This window comes from Adiantum capillus-veneris, chromosome 10, assembly GCF_014529385.1.
Source record: "Adiantum capillus-veneris isolate H3 chromosome 10, ASM1452938v2, whole genome shotgun sequence".
NCBI classification, from domain to species: domain Eukaryota; kingdom Viridiplantae; phylum Streptophyta; class Polypodiopsida; order Polypodiales; family Pteridaceae; genus Adiantum; species Adiantum capillus-veneris.
In genome coordinates, this window is record NC_140940.1 from 125,250,479 (window position 1) to 125,273,842 (window position 23,364).

The window sequence follows — 23,364 nt, forward strand, 5'->3', positions numbered from 1 at the left end:
ATCCACTCTATGCAGATAGGTACATCACATTGGTAACTTTCCTCTCTTTCAGATTGCATTTAAACTCTTAAGATCTTTGGTCATATGGGCCGATGCTTCTATTTTGAAGTGTTGTTGTGGTTCAAAAACTCCCCAAAGCCAAGCAATTTCTTTTAGAAATTTCTTTGATTTTCAAGTAGCTGTAATTGTGGGTGCACGAGTGACTACTTCTCCACGTTGTGGGGGCCTCTAAACACAGTAAAAGAAGGTTATTTACCTCATGCATGGCCATTTTGATAGCATCGATCAAGGACTTGAAAACGTATTACTTTTTGTAGAGCTCATAAGTCTTGAATTGTGATTAGGCTTCATCACCTTGAGACACAGGCGACTCCCATTTTTTTCTATTCAATCTCTATTTCTTGTTTTTCCCTACCATGTCCATGCGTGCTCAAAATCTTTCATTGCTAATTGGAAGAGCTGGTGTTAATGGCCTCCAATAAGCCATAACATTCTAAAAAATGTTCCTAGTTTGATAAAGAAACCCGCTCTATAAAATTTCAAAGTAGATTTCCCCATCTTCTTTGAATTACCTTGTATTAAATGCAAACAATTACCTTGTGTTCATGCCAATCCAACTAGGTGCCAACTTTAGAAGGATTGGTTGCGTTGATTGCACAAGGGGATGCCCACGTTCTATATTCTGCACTTGTGAGAAGCTAACTACGTAGTACTATATTAGGCGTTGATCATATATGCATCTAGAGGTCTCGTGTCATATGATTAGCAATAAGCTCATGATGCCACATTATAATATCTTCATTGAAGCACCTGCAAATGATGCTGATTAGGCAAAAGCTAATTATTAAGAATATTGGAGCCAACAAAATTACAACGATCAGTTGCCGCATGATGGAGCTTCTGAGAATGATGCAATGATGATGACTAATGAGCAGAATCCCAACTACACATAAGAAGAGCATTTGGCACAACCACTAGCATTGCCGCAGAAAAACAAAAGAAAATAGAAAGAGGAAATATTGCGTACACAGCAATGTTAACGGCAAAAACGCTGTCGTGCTGTGACATGTACATAGTGGGAACACATGCTACAAGAGATATCTTGTAACTTTTTAGATACATAATTATATTTCCTATAATGTACATATGCATATGTAAGTATAAAAATAAGCTTTCTATCTCATCTTATTATTTATCTCAAGGGTAATGTATTCTTACTTTACCATCAAAAAATACTATGGGAAAAGTGTCAATAGCTCCGCCTCTTTAACTTGGGGCAAAAAGCATTGATTCTTTATTTCTACTATTTCATTATCATCTCACACCCTATCTAGATCCTATATCTAGGGTAAACTCCAATATATATATATTCTATGTATTTTTTATACTTTTCTTATATTTCTTTTTAAATAGCTATTAGGAGAGAATCAAGTCCTAGTGGGACAGTAGGTGGCATGATTTCAAAGATACACTTATTTTAATGCATTATTACAAGCATGGTTACAAAACTTTGTCAAGGAGAAATGTCATGCTTTCATATGGCATGAGGTGTCCTTGGGAATTAAATGAAAGTCAAGGCTAAGGAGACCACATGAAGACTTTTGCTGCCATAAATGGACCCTATTTTGATGATTTTTTTACACAAGGTTCCAATCCGAATTGGAGAATGATTTTAAAATGAAAATCGTAGCCAATGAGCTGAAGTTTCTGCCCATATTTTTACTTTTTTATTTGGAGCTACGGTTGAGGAGATATGATTAAAATATTGGACCCCAGTCTGCCCACATCATGCAGGGACAGCTCATTTCCAACTTTTCCAATTCCTGTTCACACTGGCTCCTCTCTTCTTGTGTAAACCCTTGTGGGTTCCCTTCACCTATAAAAGGGGACCTCTTCTTCCTTGGAAGGAACGGAAGCATTCAAGCCATTGAGGAGAGGAATTCTTGAGGGAGTGAGTAGTAATGCCTAATTGTACTTAGCCCCATTAACATAAGCCCAAGCCTACACTTTCTCCTAGAGGAAAACTAGCCATTCTTGTATGCCATCCTTGGAGGATCAACTCTAATCAAAGAAGGTGTTGTACTTGGCGTATCAATCAAAGTGGAATTATCCACTCTTCTTCTCTCTCCATCAATAATGGTGCCGAAGGGTTTCAAGTAAGATGTGTTCTACATTGATGTTTTCTTGATTTTTTGTTGTTTTCATTTTCATCTCTAATCCAACATATATATATGTATCTAATCTCATCTCCTTAACCAAACCTATCTCTCTCATTCATTCATCCTCTCTAGGTTTTCCTTGCTACAGGTACATCTCTCCCTGCAGTATCCTTATTGCCTACGGGCAAGAATAGGGCTTGGGAGGGAAACTTCTCATCTCTTCACTTCTCTCATATCTACATTTCTCACATACTATCCTAGATGAATAACCCACATGATGATCATTTCTATCGCTTTCACTCTGTACGATCTATTAGAATTAACATATGGATTAGCCGTAAGATACACTTTCAACAACGTATAGTGTTTCTCTTTGGCCCTGAAAGGCTCAATGAAATACTTCTATCACCAGATCCCATCATACTACCTCTCATAGACTATAATTTTTCTTTTGATGTAAGCGTAGTTATCTTGCTATGAACCAAGAGGATTTGTACACACAATTAATCCCAATCACTAGACAAAATATCTATATTATGGTAAGCACAAAACTACAATTCCAAAGAACAATTCGTAGCGTATTTGGTCAGTCAAGATTGAATGCCATTAACTCATCCATTAACCCTTTCATATTACCCATGATACGCTATGACCATAGCCTTGATGTTTTCATCTTCGTATTGTTTTGACATTCTCTTTTGCGTTCTTCCTTTGTGTGTGTGAATGCAAGAGAGAAAGAGTGAGTCTTCTTTGGTTGAACTTCTTTCCAAACCCTAGTCTTCATGGCATCTATGGTTTAACTCCTTCATATATTTTTTGTTGAGTTCTCTCACAAACTCTCACAGCCATAAGCCCGGTGCTTTCCTGGCAAGACCGAAAAATTTCTCGACAACGCGGTAGTGGTTTATAAGCAATATATGCGGTAATAGTAGTGGAAATATACCCGCAACTATTACCGCATATATTATCTCTAAACGCCTACTCAAAAGAAAAGGTGCTCATTTGGGCCACTCAAAATGGGGTGGCCCAAATGAGAATCTTTATTTTTGACCTCCATAAAACAATGAAACATCAATTGGTTTTTAAAAGAGTATACAGAAAAAATAGAAAATTAAAATTAAATTTACTTTACCTTGACAATTTAATGTGTAGAAGATCAAGTATTTAAAAAAGTTACAATTAAAATGAAAATAGTTGTATATACATTGTGCCACATTGGGAGTTTTTGAAAGTTTGGACAAATATTTTTCTATCTAATCCTCCTCCTCCTCCTCATCCACGGGCACATATGTTTGATCACCAGACTCTACATAAACCCAAACCAAATTCAACAAATATCAACCACTCAAAAGTCACAATATTATTTTTTAAAACTTACCACTAGTAGCGATCCACCCGCTGCGTTAAATTGCTCGCAAGAGATGTAGTTGTTCTTGAACAACCATCGTCAAGTTTCAAATTTTGTATGCCACGCTCCGGAAACTTAACCATCTCTCTGGTTGGTCGACTAAGAGTGATATTTTTCTAAGCTAGCAATAACAATAACAAATCATCAACTATAATCTTTATAATCACCGATTTAGGTTGTAACTTAATCAATCCTACATATTTGTCTTTCCATGCTGCTTTGCCTCCCGAGCCATAGTGCGTGGAAGTTTATTTGGACCGCGCTTTGCGTTGTTGTCTGTAGGATGAGCCCTTTGAAGCTTGACATTTGGAAATCTAGCATGCAACGCATCCTCAATGTAGGGTGCATGATCGAGTAGCTGGTCTTTAGACTTTAGAAAACAATTCCTATATGTCCAATGTATAGAGTCTGAAGATGGCATTGTAACTCCCTACCCTGTGCTGTACCGAGGTCCACCTCCCAATCATATTTTATCCTTAGTAGCACCCATGCGTGTCTAGCACGGATGCATCGATATCCTTGTCCTATACTTCAGGGGCGGCACGATTTGAAATTGAAGACTCCGTTCTCCGTCACTACCAAATAAGCAAAGCCACAAGATCTCCTGCCGCTTTGTCTCTCTCGGTGCTTGCCTTCATCATCTTTGAGTTCGTCATCCTCCATCTCATCATCTTCATCATCATGACAATCATCCTCGCTAAGACTTGCTGCCTCCACACTTGATTCATCGACCTCCCTCTCCTCTGTTTCCACCTCATCCAAAGTCGGAGGTGGAAGAGGGTTGAAGATAGTCTCCACTTCATTAGTGGAAAAAATGGTTCTCCCCCATGGTGTTATGGGAATTACGAACCAAAGTTTTGGTTGGCGGATTGCTGGGATATAGATGACCTATAAAATAGAAGCTCAAAGTGAGTAACAATGGTATAACTAACACTACAAGCAAATAAGAATAAAAAAGGTACATGTCACTCACCTCCTCACAATTGTGCGGTAAAACTAAATTGTAGTACCTCCCTGTGTGATGCACACTAGAGTCCACCATGTAGAGGCCATTCTCATGTCTTCTATACACATTTGCAAACCACTTGCACTACTCTAAGATGAAGGTATGAAAGGTTCTAAACTTAACCTTTAGTATCCTTTCAATAGTTCCGCAGTACCTGGCTTCATCACCGTCTGTGTCAAAGTTTCCCATGATGGCACAATCCATGGTGGTTCTACGCTCGTCAATGTGGCGCGTACGAAAGTGATATATTAATTTATCAAATACATATTAAAGATAATTCAAGAAATAGCATTACACTATGGTTTAGGTATATGAGTACTCTACCTTTGGTACGCAGCCTTGTGCATACTCCCATCCATTGCTGGTGATGTCTTCTCCGTGCGCTTTTGCCTCGATCATTCTCTCATGAATCCACTCTGCACTAATGAGATCTAGGAAACATGCAAGGTGTCTAGGCACTCGGGGTTCCCTCCTTCCTCCATGTGCTTGTTTCCATGCTTCCCTCTCTTGCAAATGCCTTTCCTGTGCCACTGTCCACAAGTCCACCCACTTGGTCATAATCTTTGCATTGAGAATGAAAAAGTTATCGACCACTCGATATAGATTCATATCCATGTTAAGTAGTTTCCCCTTTCCACTTGGCAAGTGTGAAGTCATCCTTGCATCTTCCTCATCTGACCACATGCGAGGCATTGAAGGATCAACTTGTGTCAAATACTTTGATATGTAAACAAATGCCTCTTGAACAATCTACCCTTCGGCCATACATCCCTCTAGTTGAGACCGTAGCCGCACAAAATCTTTGATTCTTTAAAAACCTCTCTAAGAAGACATCCATCGTGCGTGCACTACTCCACATATAGCGATCTCCTCCACCACGTGAACCAAGAGGTGAATTTGACTAAGAAGCACCAATCAAGGAAATGCATCTTCAATGGCACACACAGTTTGTGTTGCAAGTATTTGAGCAACAGGGATAGCATCTATTTGGATTTCCTTGGAGCTCATAAATCTGCAAGAAAACACACAAGGATACACTAAGTGCTAGTTGAAATTATTGTGTACATAAAAAAGGTGTAGTTGAGTGGAGTCTTGTGGTATACCTTACTAGCTCTCCTAGCTCTTCACCTAGCTTGTCTAATTCTTTTTTGTCTAGCATCCATGGTGCTTTAGGAAGCACAATCTTTCCATTTGGGGCACGCCGCGGAGTAGTAGAGGCGGGGAGACGTTTTAAAAGCCTCAAATCCTCCCTCACACCCAAAGAGTCCTTCTTGCCAATAATGTGGTCCCATAGTGTTTGGGCTACATTCTTGAATATGTGCATGGGATCCAAGAGGTGTTGTATTTTTAAGTCCTTCCAATATGGAAGGCTTAAAAATATGGAATACCTTGACATACCTTTTGCTGGAGGACACGGAGCCGGATTGTTGTTGTGGTGCTCTTCCCAAATGGTTGCCCAATCTGCCATCGTGAGCTTTACAGGAGTCTTCCTATTTGTTGGAGCCTTGTGCTTGTTATGCCCTTGGGGTAAGAAACAATGGTTTTTTGGATAGATTAACTTGCGCAAGGAATCGGGCCTCTACATCACCAACGATGGCACGCAAGTAGGACATGCATTATACTCCGATGTGGACAATGCTGCGTACATATCATATGGTTAGAGAGATGAGTGAAGTAAAGTAAACTAAAGGGAGAGAGGGAAAGAGAGATAGAGGAAAGAAGGGGGTTACCAGAAATCTCTCCAAGCCCAGGATAGTCATGCATATTCCACATAAGGATTCCCCTCACAATGGCCTCTCTCCCCCCCTTTGCAAGAGAGAAAGAGAGAGTGAAAGAGGGAGAGATAGAGAGAGAGAGAGAGAGAAAGAGGGAAAGAGAGGGATAGGGATAGAAAAAGATAGAGAGGGAGAGAAAGAGAAAGAGAGAGGGATAGGAATAGATAGAGAGACAGAGAGAGAGAAAGACAGGGATTGGGATAGAAATAGAGAGAGAAAAAGAGGGGAAGATAGGAAAGAGAGAGAGAGAGAGGGAGAGAAAGAGGGAGAGATATAGAGAAAGAGGGTGAGACAAGAAAGAGGGAGAGAGAGAGAGAGAGAGAGAGAGAGAGAGAGAGAGAGCATAGATAGAAATAGAGAGAGATAGGAATAGAGAGATAGGCATAGATAGAAATAGAGAGAGATAGGAATAGAGAGATAGAGAGAGATAGATAGATAGATAGATAGAGAGAGAGAGAGAGAGAGAGAGAGAGAGAGAGAGAGAGAGATAGATAGATAGATAGAGAGAGAGAGAGAGAGAGAGAGAGAGAGAGAGAGGGAATGGGGGAAAGAGAGAGAAAAATAGAAAGAGAGAAAGACAAAGAGAGAGGGAGAGATAGAGAGAAATAAAGAGAGAGATAGAACCTGTGGGATTCACTATTAGTAATAAGAGGATGTCAACTGCGTGCAACAAAATTAAAGAAACCCCCTATGTACGGTGTCTTACGTGCTAACCTACCCCCTACATACGGACAAGATACAGACGCTCTCGCAATGACCCATCTCCTTTCATACGGATTTCATATGGAATGTAATGACCCGCTATTTTTTGTATGCTAGTAGCATAACAATTTTAGAAGCACATGTATTTGCAAAAATACATGTTGAAGTGCAAATGCATAGAAGTGTAGATTGTGGTATGTTTTTATTTGCAATAAATGTTAAGAGAACAAACCATGAAAAGCAACAAATAGCCTCTCAATAGCCAAGAACCAAATCACCAAGAGCACTAACAGCTTCAATGGCCAATAGCATAGTTAACTCAAGGAGAACTGGTGGCCGAAAGCCAAGCTCTTGCTAGGGGCCAAAGCAAGCTCATAATAAGGCAGATCCAAGCTTCACGGGCATCACAGGCAAGGTCAAATAATAGATATGGGCAAGCTAAGGTAGATCATGCAAGCTGCATTTACCATGCACGAGTACAAAGGCTTGAAAGCGAGATAATGGTGCAAGATACAAAACATATACTGAACAATGACAGCTACAAAGCAAACATTAGTAGATGGAGGTCAACATGCAAAATGGTCCCTGTTTTTGTTCGCTTGGTCTTGGTCGTTGCCACCGGTTGCATCATGGCAAAGTACAAGACGTTTACGAGAGGCTCGAGAGCAACATGTGGAGCGGGTAGTAGGCATTGTGGGAGGCTGGGTTTGTCCTTTTTTTACCGTATGTTGCGAACAAAAACCAATCAAGCAAGCAAATTGCAAGCTTTGAAACATGGCAAGTATAGACGAGGTTAACCTCTACGATGTTGCCTTCTGCATCTCCACCCACCATCTCTACCTGTAGCCAAGATCCACTATGCACATTAGCAAAACCTCTTGAGTACACCATGTCCCACCCCGCCAAACATGCTTCAACAAACCTAAGGAGGACGTGGGCATGCATCAATTGGTCCAATCCAAGGAGGATGTGGACGTGCATTAGGTGGGTCAAATGCTCTAAGGGTCTTGAGGTCGAGGGCAATGAAAGTTTGGAAAAAAAAAGAATTGCAAAAAGATGAACAGTTAAAATGCAGGGATAAAAAGAATGAGGAGCATACCGAGATTTGGAGGTATGGAAGTTCCTACTTGCGTTGAGCACATCATAGCAGCGCGCCGTTGATGAACTAAGGCAAGCAAGCACTTATCCCTACGGCCACAATCGCTTCTCCAGGAGATGGCAATGCAAAAAAAACAAAGGGAAAAAGCATGCCGTAGTGCCTCACATCAACCCCTTCAAAGCCCATTAGTCCTCCACTCTGTAAACGTGAAACTACTCGGAAGAAAAGACCAGAACAGATTCTCTCTCTCTCTCTCTCTCTCTCTCTCTCTCTCTCTCTCCCCATATAAGAGGGAGGTGTCCGCACTGTGCATCTGTGGCCAACATGCCGGCTTTGGCGACCATGAGAGGAACACAGCTTTGGCACCCCTATACTTTGAATGCTCGTCGATTTTGAATGAATCTTAGACATCTTGGTTGCAGTCCCCATAAAAGAGGATAGTTCTTCTAAGATCCAAGTCCAAAGGGTCAAGCAAGCCCTCCCAATGGTTACTCCCTTGCATCTCCACTTCTGCAATATGCGGCCCATGCTTGCTTGGTTTCCTTCTCTCTCCATCGGAACCTTTACTGTGGTCTGCAGTGAGCCCTGCGAGCGACAGCTCTTCCTCCTCATCATCGTCCTCTTATTCCTCTTTTGACTGGCCTAGCTTGTCCTTTATAAATTCCTTTGCTTTAGAGAACATTTTGCAGTTCTACTTGCAGCTCCTTGCAGAGATCATGGTTTCCTTGGGTGACTACGGCATTGGTGTAGGGAATGTTGAGCAAAAGCTCCGGTGCAAAATTAGTGTTTGTTGCTCTGTGGTTAGGCCTATGCCTAAAACAGGAGGGAAAGGGGGTGGTCAAGCTTAATGTGCAAGCTTCAGATGATGCCGGTGACGATGAAGGTGCTGAGAAGGAGACGATAGGCCTTAAAAGTTGGCAATGTGGCTCTGCCATAAAGCTCTGCTCACTGAAAAAGCAGAGATGGTAGACAAAGAAAAGAGAGAGAGAGAGAGAGAGAGAGAGAGAGAGAGAGAGGGGGTTTATGAGTGCAATGCAAGCCTGTTTCCCTGCACCTTGTTAGAGATTGGTGATGACCATGATAAAATCAATGAGAAGAACGTTTAGAAAAGCTATGGAGTGCCCACCGTTGCTGCCATTTTAACCATGCTGATGATTCTAATGCTGCAGATGAGGCTACCTTGATTAATTAGGAGCAGTGGGGGAAGAATGAAGAGTAAAAGAAGAGCAAGAACTCTCTTCACCTATGTCCTTGCAGGCCTCCCTCCCTCTCTCTCTCTCTCTCTCTCTCTCTCTCTCTCTCTCTCACACACACACACACACACACACACAGTGCATAGTCGCACATACTTGCACTCTATAAGCAGCTCACTCAAGCACCACATAGAAATATATGCCATAAATACCAATAGGTGGGTCATATTTGATACCCAAATTGATGTGCTCTTGACTGCCAAAGCCAAAACATCCCATGTCACTGAAATTCCTTCCGATAAGATCATGTTCTTTCACCTTCAAATCATTACGTGCGCCTTCCTCTCCCTCTGGGGGTCATCATCCCCCATCTAGGCGATCTCTCTCTCTCTCTCTCTCTCTCTCTCTCTCTCTCGTTGCTCTAGCCTCTTTCCTTCAGCTCCCCTCGAGGGCCGAGTCGGCACTCGTGAACTGTGACTCTATGCATGTGCGCTCCTTGCCGCACTGTCGAAGCAAGGGACTTGCCAATACACCGTATGCGAGCCACAAACGGCTCCAAGCACACAACAAGCCTAAACTAGCAAGCTCAAGAAAACAAAGGGTGTGTCACTCACCGCTCTACGCTCGCCTTCGTGGTGGATTCCTCGTCGCGATGAAGAAGAAGCTGCAGTCGTGCCGCGCTCAACCGCTTCGCCGCCGTCGTGCCTTCGTAATGCTCAATCGCACACACACTCTCCCTCTCTCTCTCTCTCTCACACACACACACACAAGGAGGTGAAGAAGAAGAAGATGGAGATGGAGCAAGAGCACTCTTCAATTGCACAAATGAGAGAATGAGTAAAAATTAGGTTTAGTTGGCTTTTATAGGAGCTCACCCCATTCACACTTGGGCGCCCATGCTTAACCAACTAACCCTAGCATGTTCAAGTTAAAGTGCGCCTCTCATCGGCGATCACTCTACCTTTCCCTATTGGTCCGACAAGCCCGGTACCTGACTCTACCAAATACATAATACGCGTCCATTGTAGGTGATCGGTGTCCGTGTGCCGTGAGGGTTAACATGCCCCCCTTCCTGATGTAGATTCCGTCCTCGGAAGCTATTGAGTTGAAGCTGGGTCGTCGAGGTGGAAGAGCATTTGAGATGAATGTCCTTAGCCTTCTTCAGTCACTGCAAAATCAAACAACATTGGCACAGTAATGGCATTCTCTTAAAAAGCATATGCAGTTTTAGGTAGAAAAATTGATTGGTCAAAGAATTTCAAACAATTTGTTAGCAATGAACATTAAATTGCAATGTAATCAAATGCATAAACAGATGTAAAGGCAAAAAATTAAACAAGTCTGGGGTCGCTAATTTGACGGTCGAAAAGCACTAGAGATCGAATATTAATACCATGGGTAAGCTTCTTAATTTTCTGTGGTCAATTAAGTTGTTTAATCGCGAGAGCCAAGTATTCATGTTCGAGGGCTGACTAGAGGCTATATCTAGAAAACCTTGTAGTTAAGCTACCATAAAAGGAATTTCTCATGAAATCATCGCCTGGCTGATTACTTTTTCTTTGACCCCCCAAAGTCTTTTCACACTGATTCAGTTATGATGTGTGTGCTTATTTTGTATGCCTTGGGTTTTTTGCTTTTCAAGGAAAAGCGCCCACGCTGGGAACCTCTAGGGCTCTAGTACCATAGGCAATACATGTGAGTGAAGTACCAAATCAAACTGAGATTTCTCTTCCAGCTTAAAATTTTACATTGTGGCACTTTGATTTTTTGTTTGTTCATTTTCAGCATTTAAATTTTGTAACTTTGGGGGGTCATATAACACTGTTACACTCCCCAGGCTCATCACATTAGTAAACTCCCTTTATAATACTTAAGCTAAAGGTCAATAGGGTTAAGCCCACTAGAAAGCCCTAGTACATTTCATACAATGCTGCCTAAATCGGATTAAGAACCTAAGTAACCATTGATTATTAGGAAGGCATTCCCCATGGTATTAAGAGAAGATTTCTAATACCTAGCTTGGTCAAACTAGCTTAGTCGGACTGCTTGATTTTTAAACCTAGACAGGTGACTATGACAAAAGATTACATGGAATTAAATGTTTGATACCAAGCAAATGCACTGAATATTATGCTACCAATCACAATCAAAGCAGACAAACATGGATGCAAAAAAGATAAGGGCAATGCTAATGGACAAGAAACACCTGTTTGTGTCGATGGTCGCGCTTGATTTGAAGGTTCCATGAAGATCCAAACCCTATCAATAGCAATACGCTCCTGTACACACTAGGAAACAAAAGGAATACCTCCAGGAGGCACATCAGTGGGAAAAATTAAAACTCCTAAAAAACAAACTCAAAACACAATCTAGACCCCTAACCTACCTATCTGTCACCCCTTTTAGAATCAAGGAAAGAGGATATTATATAAACCGGGTGGCCACCCTAAGGCTAGGCCTCTATCCTCATCATCTAGATAAATAAAATCGTTGTCCGTGAGGCCATAGTCTTCCTCGGTCTCTATTAGTTCCTCTTCATCATCCTCTTGTGCAAGCATGCTAATCAAGAACCTCGTGATGTGTGGATACTCATCTTGTGCAAAAGAATAAGCATGTGCCATTGGAGACACATTCGCCACTGGGTAGGGATCACTAGTTAGCCATAGACGTATCAGCCATTCTAACTCCTCAAAATTTCTCTCACATGCAAGGCTCTCTATCAAATCCCATTCGCAAGAAAGTATAGGGTAGCATACGTAGAACACTTGTTGAAAAGACAAGGGGTACCTTTCATCAAAAATAGAAGTGCATGCCTCTGGTGAAGTAGCCATTTCTGACAAGACAGATAGATTTGGTTAGGCCTTTAAAACATAAGAGTTGTTTTTGTGTGTTGCTTGACTTGACACGGTGAATTTGGACTTATATGTAAGATCTGATAGGGTGCTCTCTCATTGCTAGGCGCTCTTGCTCTTTACTATTTTTGTTTTTTTGTGAGTATAAGGCTATATATATACATTCCCTAAGATCGGAGATTAAGAGGTCAGGGAAAAAGGTTGAGAGGGAAGCAAGTGAATGATGGATGTCCACAAACACTCCCCCCTTCCTTGGGTAGATCATACCGTTTGAAATGAGCTTGTCACCCTTTGAAACCAATTGTTCCAGTTGGTAATAGGTGAGGATTTTTGCCAGTAGTTTTCTATTACCCTAGGTGCCTCGTCAAGTTGTAAGGGTGGTAAGGTACTCTCCCAGGATTTTATTTGCAACGTTGTTGTAGGTGGTGAACTTACCCCGGAAGGTGCAAACTCTTTCGTGCTTGGATGGATATGTACAGTGGTAGGTGGAGGTTGTGTCGAAGCTTCTATTTGCATATAGGAACTACATGAAGAGCAAGAAGCTTCATTTGATTTCCCTGTTCCTGAGCTAGGTGGAACAAATCGTTCTTTCTTTGGTACCCAAACTAGCTCTAGAACGGGTGTGTAACATTCCATGATTTTTTCCTTTCCGCGATTTTCAATTTGTTTTGGAGCCACAGGATTGGGTTTACATGGGCCAGGTGACAGGTAAGAGTACACTTTACGTTTGAGCACCCAGATCTGATCATTTCCTTCATAGTATCCTTGGGCTTCCAATAGTCGTTTAGGGATCCATCGCAACATTTTCTTACTTTTCTTGGAGCGAGTGGTACGGTTCTTACTAGGTTTCCGTTTTTTTGCATCAACCATGCTCACTACAGAGGTTTTAGGGACCCACTTGTATGTTTTCTCTGTTATATTAGGATGGTTCTTGTGTGTCTCAAGCTTTCTTTCAACTACATTAGTTGAAGCTCTAGAGAGTTGGGCTATGGGGACGTATGGTTCAACCTCCTGGACATGCAATGTCTTGGGTTTTATTTCCTTGGACAATATCTCAGGGACTATGGCTTGAGTGGTAGGGCTAAGAGTTGGTTTTTGTGTTGTAACACCCCCAGTCCCCCAATCAATAGTGCATTTGGTGGCTATCATCCACGTGCGGCCTAGGTTTATATTACCCTCCATAGTTCCAGTAGGCATGACCAAAAAGTCTTGAGCTACCACCCCATTGTCATAACTGACAGAAGTGTGCCAGATTCCAAAAACCGCAGTTTTTTTTCTTGTTGACACCCTTGACTTGGATAATACTCTCAGATAGAGGTGGCTTCCCTAACTGACACCACACCCCATAGGATAGCAGATTGTATTTAGCACCCGTGTCCAATAAGGCGTTATATAGCACTTTTCCATAGGCACTATTTAACTCAATGGGGTATCGTAGAGGTGTGTCAGAGTCCAACCCATCCTCTTCGATTTCCACCTGGAATGCATTTGTGACCCCAAGGTTAGCCTCTCGTTTTTGTCTTATACGTTGTTGTCGCTCCTTAGCCTCAGCTTGAGCTTGTATCTTGTTTAACTCGGTTTGTGCTTTGGCGGCCTTCTTTTGATGAATGGCCCGTAGTTCTTCTTGGCTTAAAGGATCATAATATCTTTTGAATTTACTCCCATTGAGGAATCCAATGGTTTCAACTCCATCAAGAGTTTCCACACGAAGGGTACCTTGTGGGGTAATTTCACATACTCTATATGGTCCTTTACCAGCATATTTCAACTTTTTCTTCTCTTTACGTACTCCATACATAAGGACTTTATCACCAACTTTGATATCCTTGTCCTTCACATGGCGATCAAACCACTTCTTTCTCCTATCCTTTTCCACAAGAGCATTTTGCACAGCCAACTGTCTCTCTTCGTCTAGTTTTTCTAAGATAAACAAACGCTCGGTTAAGGGGTTACCATTCCATCCTTCTTGCGAAGCTACCCTAAGACTAGGAATGACAAACTCCCAAGGCATAACCGCTTCTTGGCCGTATACCATTTTGAATGGCGTACAATTAATAGCCACTTTATAAGCAGTACGATAAGCCCATAGAGCAGATGTCAACTTCAAATCCCAATCAGTGCGATGAGCTTCTACCGTCTTGGTTAAAATAGAGATTAGAGTCTTGTTGGTGCTCTCGGCTTGTCCATTAGCTTGCGGGTAATAAGGTGTAGACTTATGGTGGGATATCATAAAGGTCGTGGTAAGCTCTCTTATTACCTCATTTATAAAATGGGTACCATTATCACTAACAATTTCAAAAGGGCAACCAAATCTTGTGATAATGTTCTCAAAAAGAAACTTAGCTGTTGTCCTCGCGTCAGCTTTTTGTGAAGCCTTAGCTTCAGCCCACTTTGTTACATAGTCCGTAGCAACTAGAATATATCGAGATTGAGTGTTGCGAGCTGCGGGACTAATTGGGCCTACAAAGTCTAAGCCTCATTTTTCAAATGGTTGGGTTACTTTAATAGGATGTAAGGGCATTCTGTCCTTGCGCTGTGTGGTCTTGTAACGTTGGCACTCATCACACCCTTTTGTAAAAAGTGATGCATCCTTAAATAAAGTTGGCCACCAATAGCTTGATTGCAGCACCTTTCTAGCAGTCAGGTCCCCTGAAAAATGTCCTCCTGCTATGCCCATATGTGCTTCTTGCAAGATATACAAATATTCATCCTCGCGGGCACAACGCCTAAGAATATCGTCCTTGCCTAATCTATACAGGGTTCCGGCAATCAAACAATAGGGTTCACATTCTTTTACTAGCCTTCGAGCGATATCCTTACGAAGTTCCTTGGGTGGAAAACCATTAACTAAAAAGTTAACAATGTTCTCACTCCATTCAGGCATAGTCTCAACTATGAATAGGGAAGTATCGGGTAATTCATCATCAACTCCTGTAGGGGCTTCACCATTGGGTATGCGAGACAAATGATCAGCCATGACGTGCCTTTTACCGGGTCTCACTACAATCGTGAAATCAAACTCAAGAAGAATTAACAACCATCGTGTGATTCTTCCTGTGGAGCATGGCTTGTTTACCAGATACAGCAACGCTTGATGATCCACATAAAATACAAACTTGTTTGCCAGAAGGTAGTAGCGAAATTTCTTTACTGCATAAACCATTGCCAAACCTTCTCGCTCTGTAGTGGTGTAGTTCCTTTCAGCATCGTTCAATTGACGGCTTGCAAAGCTAATGGGATAGTCCAATTTATGTTCTCCTGGTTGAGTGAGAACACACCCAATAGCAAAGTTTGATGCATCAATATGCACATGGAAAATGACATCCCAGTTAGGTGTCCTTAAAATTGGAGCACTTGCTAGTGTTTTCTTCAATTGTTCATAGGCCTGGTCACACTCTTCAGTCCATTTAAATTCAATGAGAAGCTTGTACAAAGGACGTGCTATCTCAGCGAAAAATAAAATAAACCGTCGATAATAACCCACGTGTCCCATGAACCTTTGAACTCCCTTGTAATTGGTTGGTGGTGGTAACTCTAGAATCACTTTAATTTTGCTCTCATCGGTTGAGATACCATTCTTGGATACTATATGCCCTAAAATAACTCCATGCTTGACCCAAAATTGGCATTTGAACGGGTTCAATGAGATACGATATAACCTACATTTTTCAAACACCTTCCGCAAACATGATAGATGTTCTTTCCAAGAAGAGTAAACACAAAGGTCGTCTAAGAAAGCTTCACAAAACTCTCTCAAATATTCTTTAAAAGCAGTGTTTATTAATCGTTGGAATGTAGCAGGGGCATTTGTTAAGCCAAAAGCCATCACACGAAATGCAAACACGCCAAATTCTGTGATGAAGGCAGTTTTAGCTTGGTCCTCTAGCACTATCGTGATTTGGTTGTAGCCTGAGTACCCATCTAGAAAGCTATAAGCTTCCTTGCCTGCAACTCTTTCGAGTACATGTTCGGAATATGGTAGGGGGTAATGGTCTCTTCTAGTAGCTGCATTAACTTTTTTGAGGTCCACGCACACCCTGAGTTTCCCATTCTTTTTTGGCACGATAACTATTGGCGACACCCATTCAGAGTGTTCAATAGGATATATGAACCCACATTTGATAAGCTTTTCTAGTTCTTCTTGAATGATCTTTGCGTACTTAGGATTCATCGGGTAGGGTCTTTGTTGTACGGGCTTCGCAGTGCTAATCATAGGGATTGTATGTTGGACCACAGAAGGCGGAACACCTTTCATATCATGGTATGTCCAAGCGAATACGTCCTTGAATTCCTTGAGAAGCTCTTTGAGGACCGCCTCTTCAACTTCTGTGAGGTCTTGGGCAATAAAAACAGGTTTTGATTCTTCACCAGGGTCAGCTAATTCTATTTCTTTAACTATTGCCGGACCATCATAGATTCCATTATTCCCATCGATAGGTATTCTTTGGGCTTTTGTGTACACAACCTTTGCTTCCCCTGTGGTGTAAGATTTGAAATGTTCTGGTGCAGGATGCAAGTCTGTGGATTCTGGTTGTGCGTTGGTTTGTGCTTCCATTTCTGCTTTCTTGTGTTGTCGAGCTAACTCTTGGTTTTGACGCCTCCTTGCAGTGCGGCTCAACTTTGGCTTGTCTATGATCTCTAATTGGGCTATGTCATGGGGTCGTGGTCTACACCACATAACATTTTGGAGATATTCACCCCAATTGTCTACCAATTTTCCGATGAGCCATCAGCATGCTCCTATAAAACTGAGCCATTCTGCTGAGATCTCTTCGTTGTTATCCTCCACGTACATTGGCTCGATATCGACGCCTCTTAAGGTTTTTCTTTTTCTTATTTGAGACCTGCTTTTGATTTGCATTTAGATCTGGCTCACTAAAGGAGTCCTCGTTGGTGTCCTCTTCACTCTCGGAGGAGCTATCATCGGTTGATGTGCTCGGTCCTTCCGAATGTTTTGACTGTGAACTTGCTCCACTCTCTAATTCATGAGATTCAGAATTCGTTTCACTCTGGGAGTCAGTGTCCAAGTCGTGTTGGTCAAAGTCTTCTATTGAGCTATCAGTGTCACTGTCAGATTGGTCCACAATTGCCTTGCCCTTAGAAGATGCATGTATGGCACTTATCATGTTCAGAGGTGCAATTTGTGGTACCTCTTCCCCCTCTGGTGTGACCCAAGTGGTTCCTCTATTTCCCCAGGTATCTATGGTTGCAGCTAGGTGTACCCAATCCACATTGTCCGACTCAGTCATCCCAGGTAGGATATCCATATAAGGAGAATCTTGGCCAATGTCTGTATCCTTCTTACAAGTGTAACAATATTGTAGTGGGGCCGAGTGAACTGTGGTGTCAGAGCGATGATCAATAATGGTTTTACTCCCTAAGGGGTGTACCTTACCAGTCACCAAATCCACTCTAAGGACAGAGTCTTGGAATTGCAAATAGACATGATTTTTAGACCAATCGTGAACCATTTGTGCTTCCCTCATGAATGGTCGTCCTAAAATCATTTCATATGACATAAGGTGTTTAGAGAAATCCATTACAATGAACGTATGTCGCACCTTGTATCCTAGAACTTTGATCTTAAGATCCTTGAGCATCCCCATAGGTTTGGCTATGGTACCATTTGCCATCTTTACCACAATGTTAGTAACACTGAGGCGGGGTTTTCCCATGGATTCCCAACAATCTTTTGTAACGATGCTAACTCCCGCACCACCATCAAGAATTCCCTTTATAGTTAATCCCTTGGTAGTGATGGGTAGGGTCGCATTAGACTCGTCGCCTTCAAAATACTGCCCTAATTCGTTAATGGGTACCTCGATCACAGACTCGTGTCCATCTAAGTCAAGTGATTGCACATGATTTTCCTCATCAATCATAATCGAGTCAGGCCTATTTGGTTGCGCAAACTGCGGTAATCCCGTTCGTAGCTCTCCGTTAAGGAATGCTCGAAGTGCAAGGAATAACTCAGGATCTCCATACAGCTTTGCTATGATCGTGGTTCGGACCTCAGAAGACATGAAGTCCACTAGTTTGGCAACATTCATTGGCGTTTTGCAGGGTGTAGGTCCTTGACTAGGAACTGGTGAGGATGGAATCTCATATTCCTCAATGGGATCAGGTATTCCTTCGTTAAACATCCTTTCCAACAAGAAGGGTGTATGCTCACTTTCTGATGTCCTGTCCTCACTCCCTTCTTGGATGATACTAGATATGGCTAACGGTCTATGGTTCATGTGGGGTGGATGAACTTGCGTGGGAAACACCGTGTCATGAATTTTGACCTGCATGGGTTCTGGTTCTAGTTTCCTTTGAGTCTCCTCCACTAAACCTCTTAGATGTTTCACCTGCTTAATCTCGTCTACAGGGTTTGGGTACGTCCCAATCTTCTTTTTACGATTCTTCCCTTTCTGCCCCTGCGGTTTATCTTGGGGGTCTTGGATTGGATTTGGAAACACTTGTGGTGTTTTCAGAGGCTCTTTATGGTTTTCTCTCATTCGGTTTTCATTTGGTTCCATGTTACGGGTTTCTTTGTCGGTCTTTCCCTTTGTGGTATTGGTTCTAGTCTCCATTGTCTCGACTGAATCTGAATCATCCTCGAGGTCATTCATATACACGGGGTCATCTCCTGTTCCTATGTTTGTTTTGGAACTTGGCTTTGAATTTTCCGTATTCTGCGACTTCTTCCTTCGTGTCTTCTTTTTCTTTGCTTGGATAACTGACGCGGTATCTCTCTCTTCGAGGATATGTCCTGGCCCTTGAAGCATGGACCGTGTAATCGCATAAGCGGGTGCGACGGGTGGTATTGGTGACGTCACACTAGCAATTTCGACCAAATTCAGGGGTGTGATTTTAGGCGCATTTGGGTTATAGGGGCATTGGGCAATCAAGTGATCTATGCCACAACGATTACATGTGAGTATTGGCATTGCAGACGTGCTCCCTTGATTCACTTGCATCTGTGCAGCATTCTTTTGCAGCCTAATAGGGCACTCCGCTACTCGATGTGGTCCCCACACTCGTAGCATTGAAGAGGTGGCCTCCTAGCCTGGGTGTTGATATTTTGACCTCTGGATGCGAGAGCAGCAGCTTGATAAACCGGCTTGACTTGTCCCCAACAATCTTCCATGTAGTATATAGGACACTCTTCCAATGTATCAAGTCCGTAGGCAATACTAGTGTCTATTTCCTCCTCACAACCATCTGCATAAGCATTTGATGGCTCGCAACCCACTTGGTTCATAGGGGCGACTCTTGGATGCGGGGGCTGCGGTCCTAGCACAGGAGGTGGTAGCGGTGTAGCTTGTACAACATTTTGAGATCTAGGGACCATGTGTTGCGGTAGTTGCTCAACAGGTGGAGTAGGCATCAATACAGGAGCTCGAGGCGCATCCGTCCAGGCTACAGGTGGTCTATTTGCCATCATACGTTTGATCATTAAACAATCCTTAGCTTGGTGACCATACCTACCACATGCGTTGCAAGTTCCATTAAATTTTACTCTAAACGTAGGGCACTCACTAGTGCTATGTGGACCTAAGCAAATGGAACACCATTGTTGCTCCCTTCTTGGATACATGTGACTATTTTGAGGGGGTCGATTATCCTTAAGAGACTCTTGGATTGCCTTGGTGAGGTCTGTCAAGAATGTCTCAAATACCTTTGGTTCATTGGCAATGGGCTTTGCAGTCATGGGTTCATACTCAATGCTTGTGAGCTAGTGGATCCCGTGTCAGTAGACACCCTCATGCCTGCTATCATCAAGTTGTCCTCTAATTGGATTGCATTGGCAGTGACATCTTCCCAGGTTGTGATACCTCTAATCACTAGTCCATTATAGATTCCTTCATTCCTCAACCCTCGAATGAATCGATCAAGCAGTTGGTTATTGTTGAAGCGCTCATTTACAGGGCAACGAGAGTTTAAGTGCTTTAGACGACTAATGAAGTCCCTTACTGACTCTCCTTCCTTACGTTCGGCCTTCTGTAGCTGAGATGCTACACCCCAAAGCACACCTTCTCGTATGTACTCCTTTAGAAACAACCTTCGAAGGGTAGGGTAGATTGTTTTCTCGTCCACCCTTAGGGTCCTATACCAATCTCCAGCCTTCCCACTTAATGTCAAGCTTAAGGCATTGCACTTATGTAGTTCGTTGTGTTCCCCTAAGGAATCACATACTTGCTCAAACACTTCAATGTGTTTCCTAGCATCTTCGTCCCCATTGAATTTTTGCGTGAGTTTGGCAATTTGTACTGCCTTACTTCTAGGCTCTCTATCAGATGCATGACGCATATTTTCCGCGATAGATCGACCTATGGTTTGAGCAAACGCTGCCAAGTCACCTATGTGAGGAGGCAGGGCCGGTGGAGGTACTCTTGGAATCATATGTGGGAGAGGAACGGGTACCGGTCTTGGCATATGTGTGGATGATGCAGGATATGGAACATAACCGGGCATAGGTCCACTCGGATAAGAGCTAGGGAGCGGCACTCGAGGAGCATAAGCAAGTGGTACTATTGGAGGTGTGGGGGCCATGTGTGCATAAGGGGCTAGAGGCACATATGGTCGAGGCCCCATATTAGGTACTACGACACTAGGTAGTGGCACTGCGCTAACCGTAGATGTCATCGGTACATTCTCTGTCAGGCTTATCCCTGGAGTGAGCACTGTGTTTTCCTTGATAGACGGTTGAGCCAAGTTAGGGAAGCTAAAGTTTCGCTCGGAGGCTCAGATTGCATAGAGACCCCAGGTGAAATGACGTAAGATGGGTCCATGGGGCTCATTAGAGGAGTCTCCATTTGAGATAGAGTAGGCTGTTGAGCCTTGCTCGTATCCAGAAATCTCATGGGGCCAGTTGAGAGTATATTTACCCCTCGGTTTTGCCTTTCTGATTGAATAATGCCATGGATAACATTACAGATCATTTTTTGTTGATCTTCGATGCTCGTGGCACTAGAGGTGGATTGTACAATCTCTATCCATCCTACATGGTAGGCGTGGCCAGAGTGTAGATCCGTCAACACCTCAGTGTGGAGGTCGTATGTCCAATGATCATTAATGAACAATCCTTCTAGAGTCGACGTGTTAACGGTTTCTTGTGAGGTAGAAGCAATATTGCTCCCCGTGGTTTTACTTGCCACCAACGGTACTCTAGAGGGAACTTCTGAAGGAGGCAGCTCAACAGGGCCTTCTTGGTAAGAAGTTGGTAGGATATCCACATGGACACTCTTCGGGGGTGTGGGGCACGTGCGATGTGAAAGGAGAGTCCACTTCCCCACCCCCTTCGTGTGCTTCATTTGCATCAGGTTCCGAGCGAGTAGCTCTACCTAATGTTTCCATGAAACGGCTAAACATACTAGTATTAGGCTGTGGAGCTTCGGGAGGTGCATGGCCTTCTCTCTCAGTGTTTTGGGTAGGGTATGCTTCCATGATTTCTGAGTCGGAGGAGGAATCACTAGCGGCTATTTTAGGGTCTTGGGTGGTGCTACCTTGTGTCCCCGCTGAGGGTCTAGAGCTTATTGTGGATGGGTAATGGGTGTCCGTATGAACAGAGGCACCCTCAATATGCTCGTGTTCTAACACTCCCAGAGCGAGTAAGTGCATGTGCTTTTGATACCCTAAGGTGTCAAAAAGCTGCTCTAGGAGGCCTTGTGACTAGTTTTTAGCGTGTTTTTTGTTTGTTTTTTTGCTAGATTTTTTAGAGCGTGTCGTGGAATGGGCCGTGTGATAGCTCAAAACGAACGTATCGGTCAGAGGGTCGTGCCGTGCTTTACAGCCCTCCGTTTGGTCACTCTATGCCCTCGGAATCCCTAAAACTGTCAATTTCCAGTAGGGAACTAGGCCCAAACTAGAAAGTCTAAGGGTGCAAGTGGGAAGAGAAAGGAGGAGAGTGGAGGACTTGTCCCACATGCTCTCATTCTCTCTTGAGGGAGTAGGGTATATATATAAGAGTGAGTTTAGTATATATCATAAGACTGAGGACTGAGGCTTGGGCTTGGGCTTGGGCTTGGGCTTGGGCAAATGATTCCGATCCCGATCTATCTTTTATACAAACCAACCCGTACGTTTTTAGAGTCACGTTTTTTATTTTCGAAAAATTTCGCCGCCCGCTCGCTCGCGTTTTTAATTTCCGAAAATTTTTTCCCTGAATTTTTTTTTTTTTGTTTTTTTTTTTTTGGGAGAAAAAATAAAAACTTTTTTTTTTTTTTTTTTGTTGAAGCAGAAAACCGCAGAAATTGAAAAAAACGCAGAAATTGCAGAAAATTGACAGAAATTGCAGAAAATGCAGAAAAAACGCAGAAATTGCAGAAAATGCAGAAAAAATGCAGAAATTGCTGAAAATGCAGAAAAAACGCAGAAATTGCAGAAATTGACAGAAAAAACGCAGAACTTGCAGAAATTGACAGAAATTGCAGAAAATGCGGAAAAAACGCAGAAACTGCAGAAAATTGACAGAAATGCGAAAGCAGGAAGTGAAAACGCCGAACTTGAAAACGCAGAAACTGCAGAAACTGAAAAAACGCAGACAATAGCAGAAATTGAAACTTAACAGAAATTGCAGAAAACGCAAAAAACAGAAACCTTCCACACACTCCTTCCCTGCCTTTCCTATGATAGAAATTGCACCACAAGGAAGCGTAAAGTGCTAACCGAGCTTAGTGTAGGGCATATCCCCGGCAGCGGCGCCAAAAATGTGCGCTCCTTGCCGCACTGTCGAAGCAAGGGACTTGCCAATACACCGTATGCGAGCCACAAACGGCTCCAAGCACACAACAAGCCTAAACTAGCAAGCTCAAGAAAACAAAGGGTGTGTCACTCACCGCTCTACGCTCGCCTTCGTGGTGGATTCCTCGCCGCGATGAAGAAGAAGCTGCAGTCGTGCCGCGCTCAACCGCTTCGCCGCCGTCGTGCCTTCGTAATGCTCGATCGCACACACACTCTCCCTCTCTCTCTCTCTCTCTCACACACACACACAAGGAGGTGAAGAAGAAGAAGATGGAGATGGAGCAAGAGCACTCTTCAATTGCACAAATGAGAGAATGAGTAAAAATTAGGTTTAGTTGGCTTTTATAGGAGCTCACCCCATTCACACTTGGGCGCCCATGCTTAACCAACTAACCCTAGCATGTTCAAGTTAAAGTGCGCCTCTCATCGGCGATCACTCTAC

The 23,364-nt window shown here is 42.9% G+C and overlaps 1 protein-coding gene across 1 annotated transcript; it reads right to left on the reverse strand.

Moving 5' to 3' along the window:
• Positions 1-3,383: 3,383 nt before the first annotated feature.
• On the reverse strand, positions 3,384-5,577 carry LOC147449586 (uncharacterized). Its single transcript, XM_086522644.1, has 2 exons — positions 4,541-5,577; positions 3,384-4,455 (listed from the first exon to the last, which is right to left on the reverse strand). The coding sequence occupies exons 1-2, from the start codon at positions 4,607-4,609 to the stop codon at positions 4,099-4,101; spliced, it is 426 nt and encodes a 141-aa protein (XP_086378770.1). The 5' UTR covers positions 4,610-5,577; the 3' UTR covers positions 3,384-4,098.
• Positions 5,578-23,364: the final 17,787 nt, after the last annotated feature.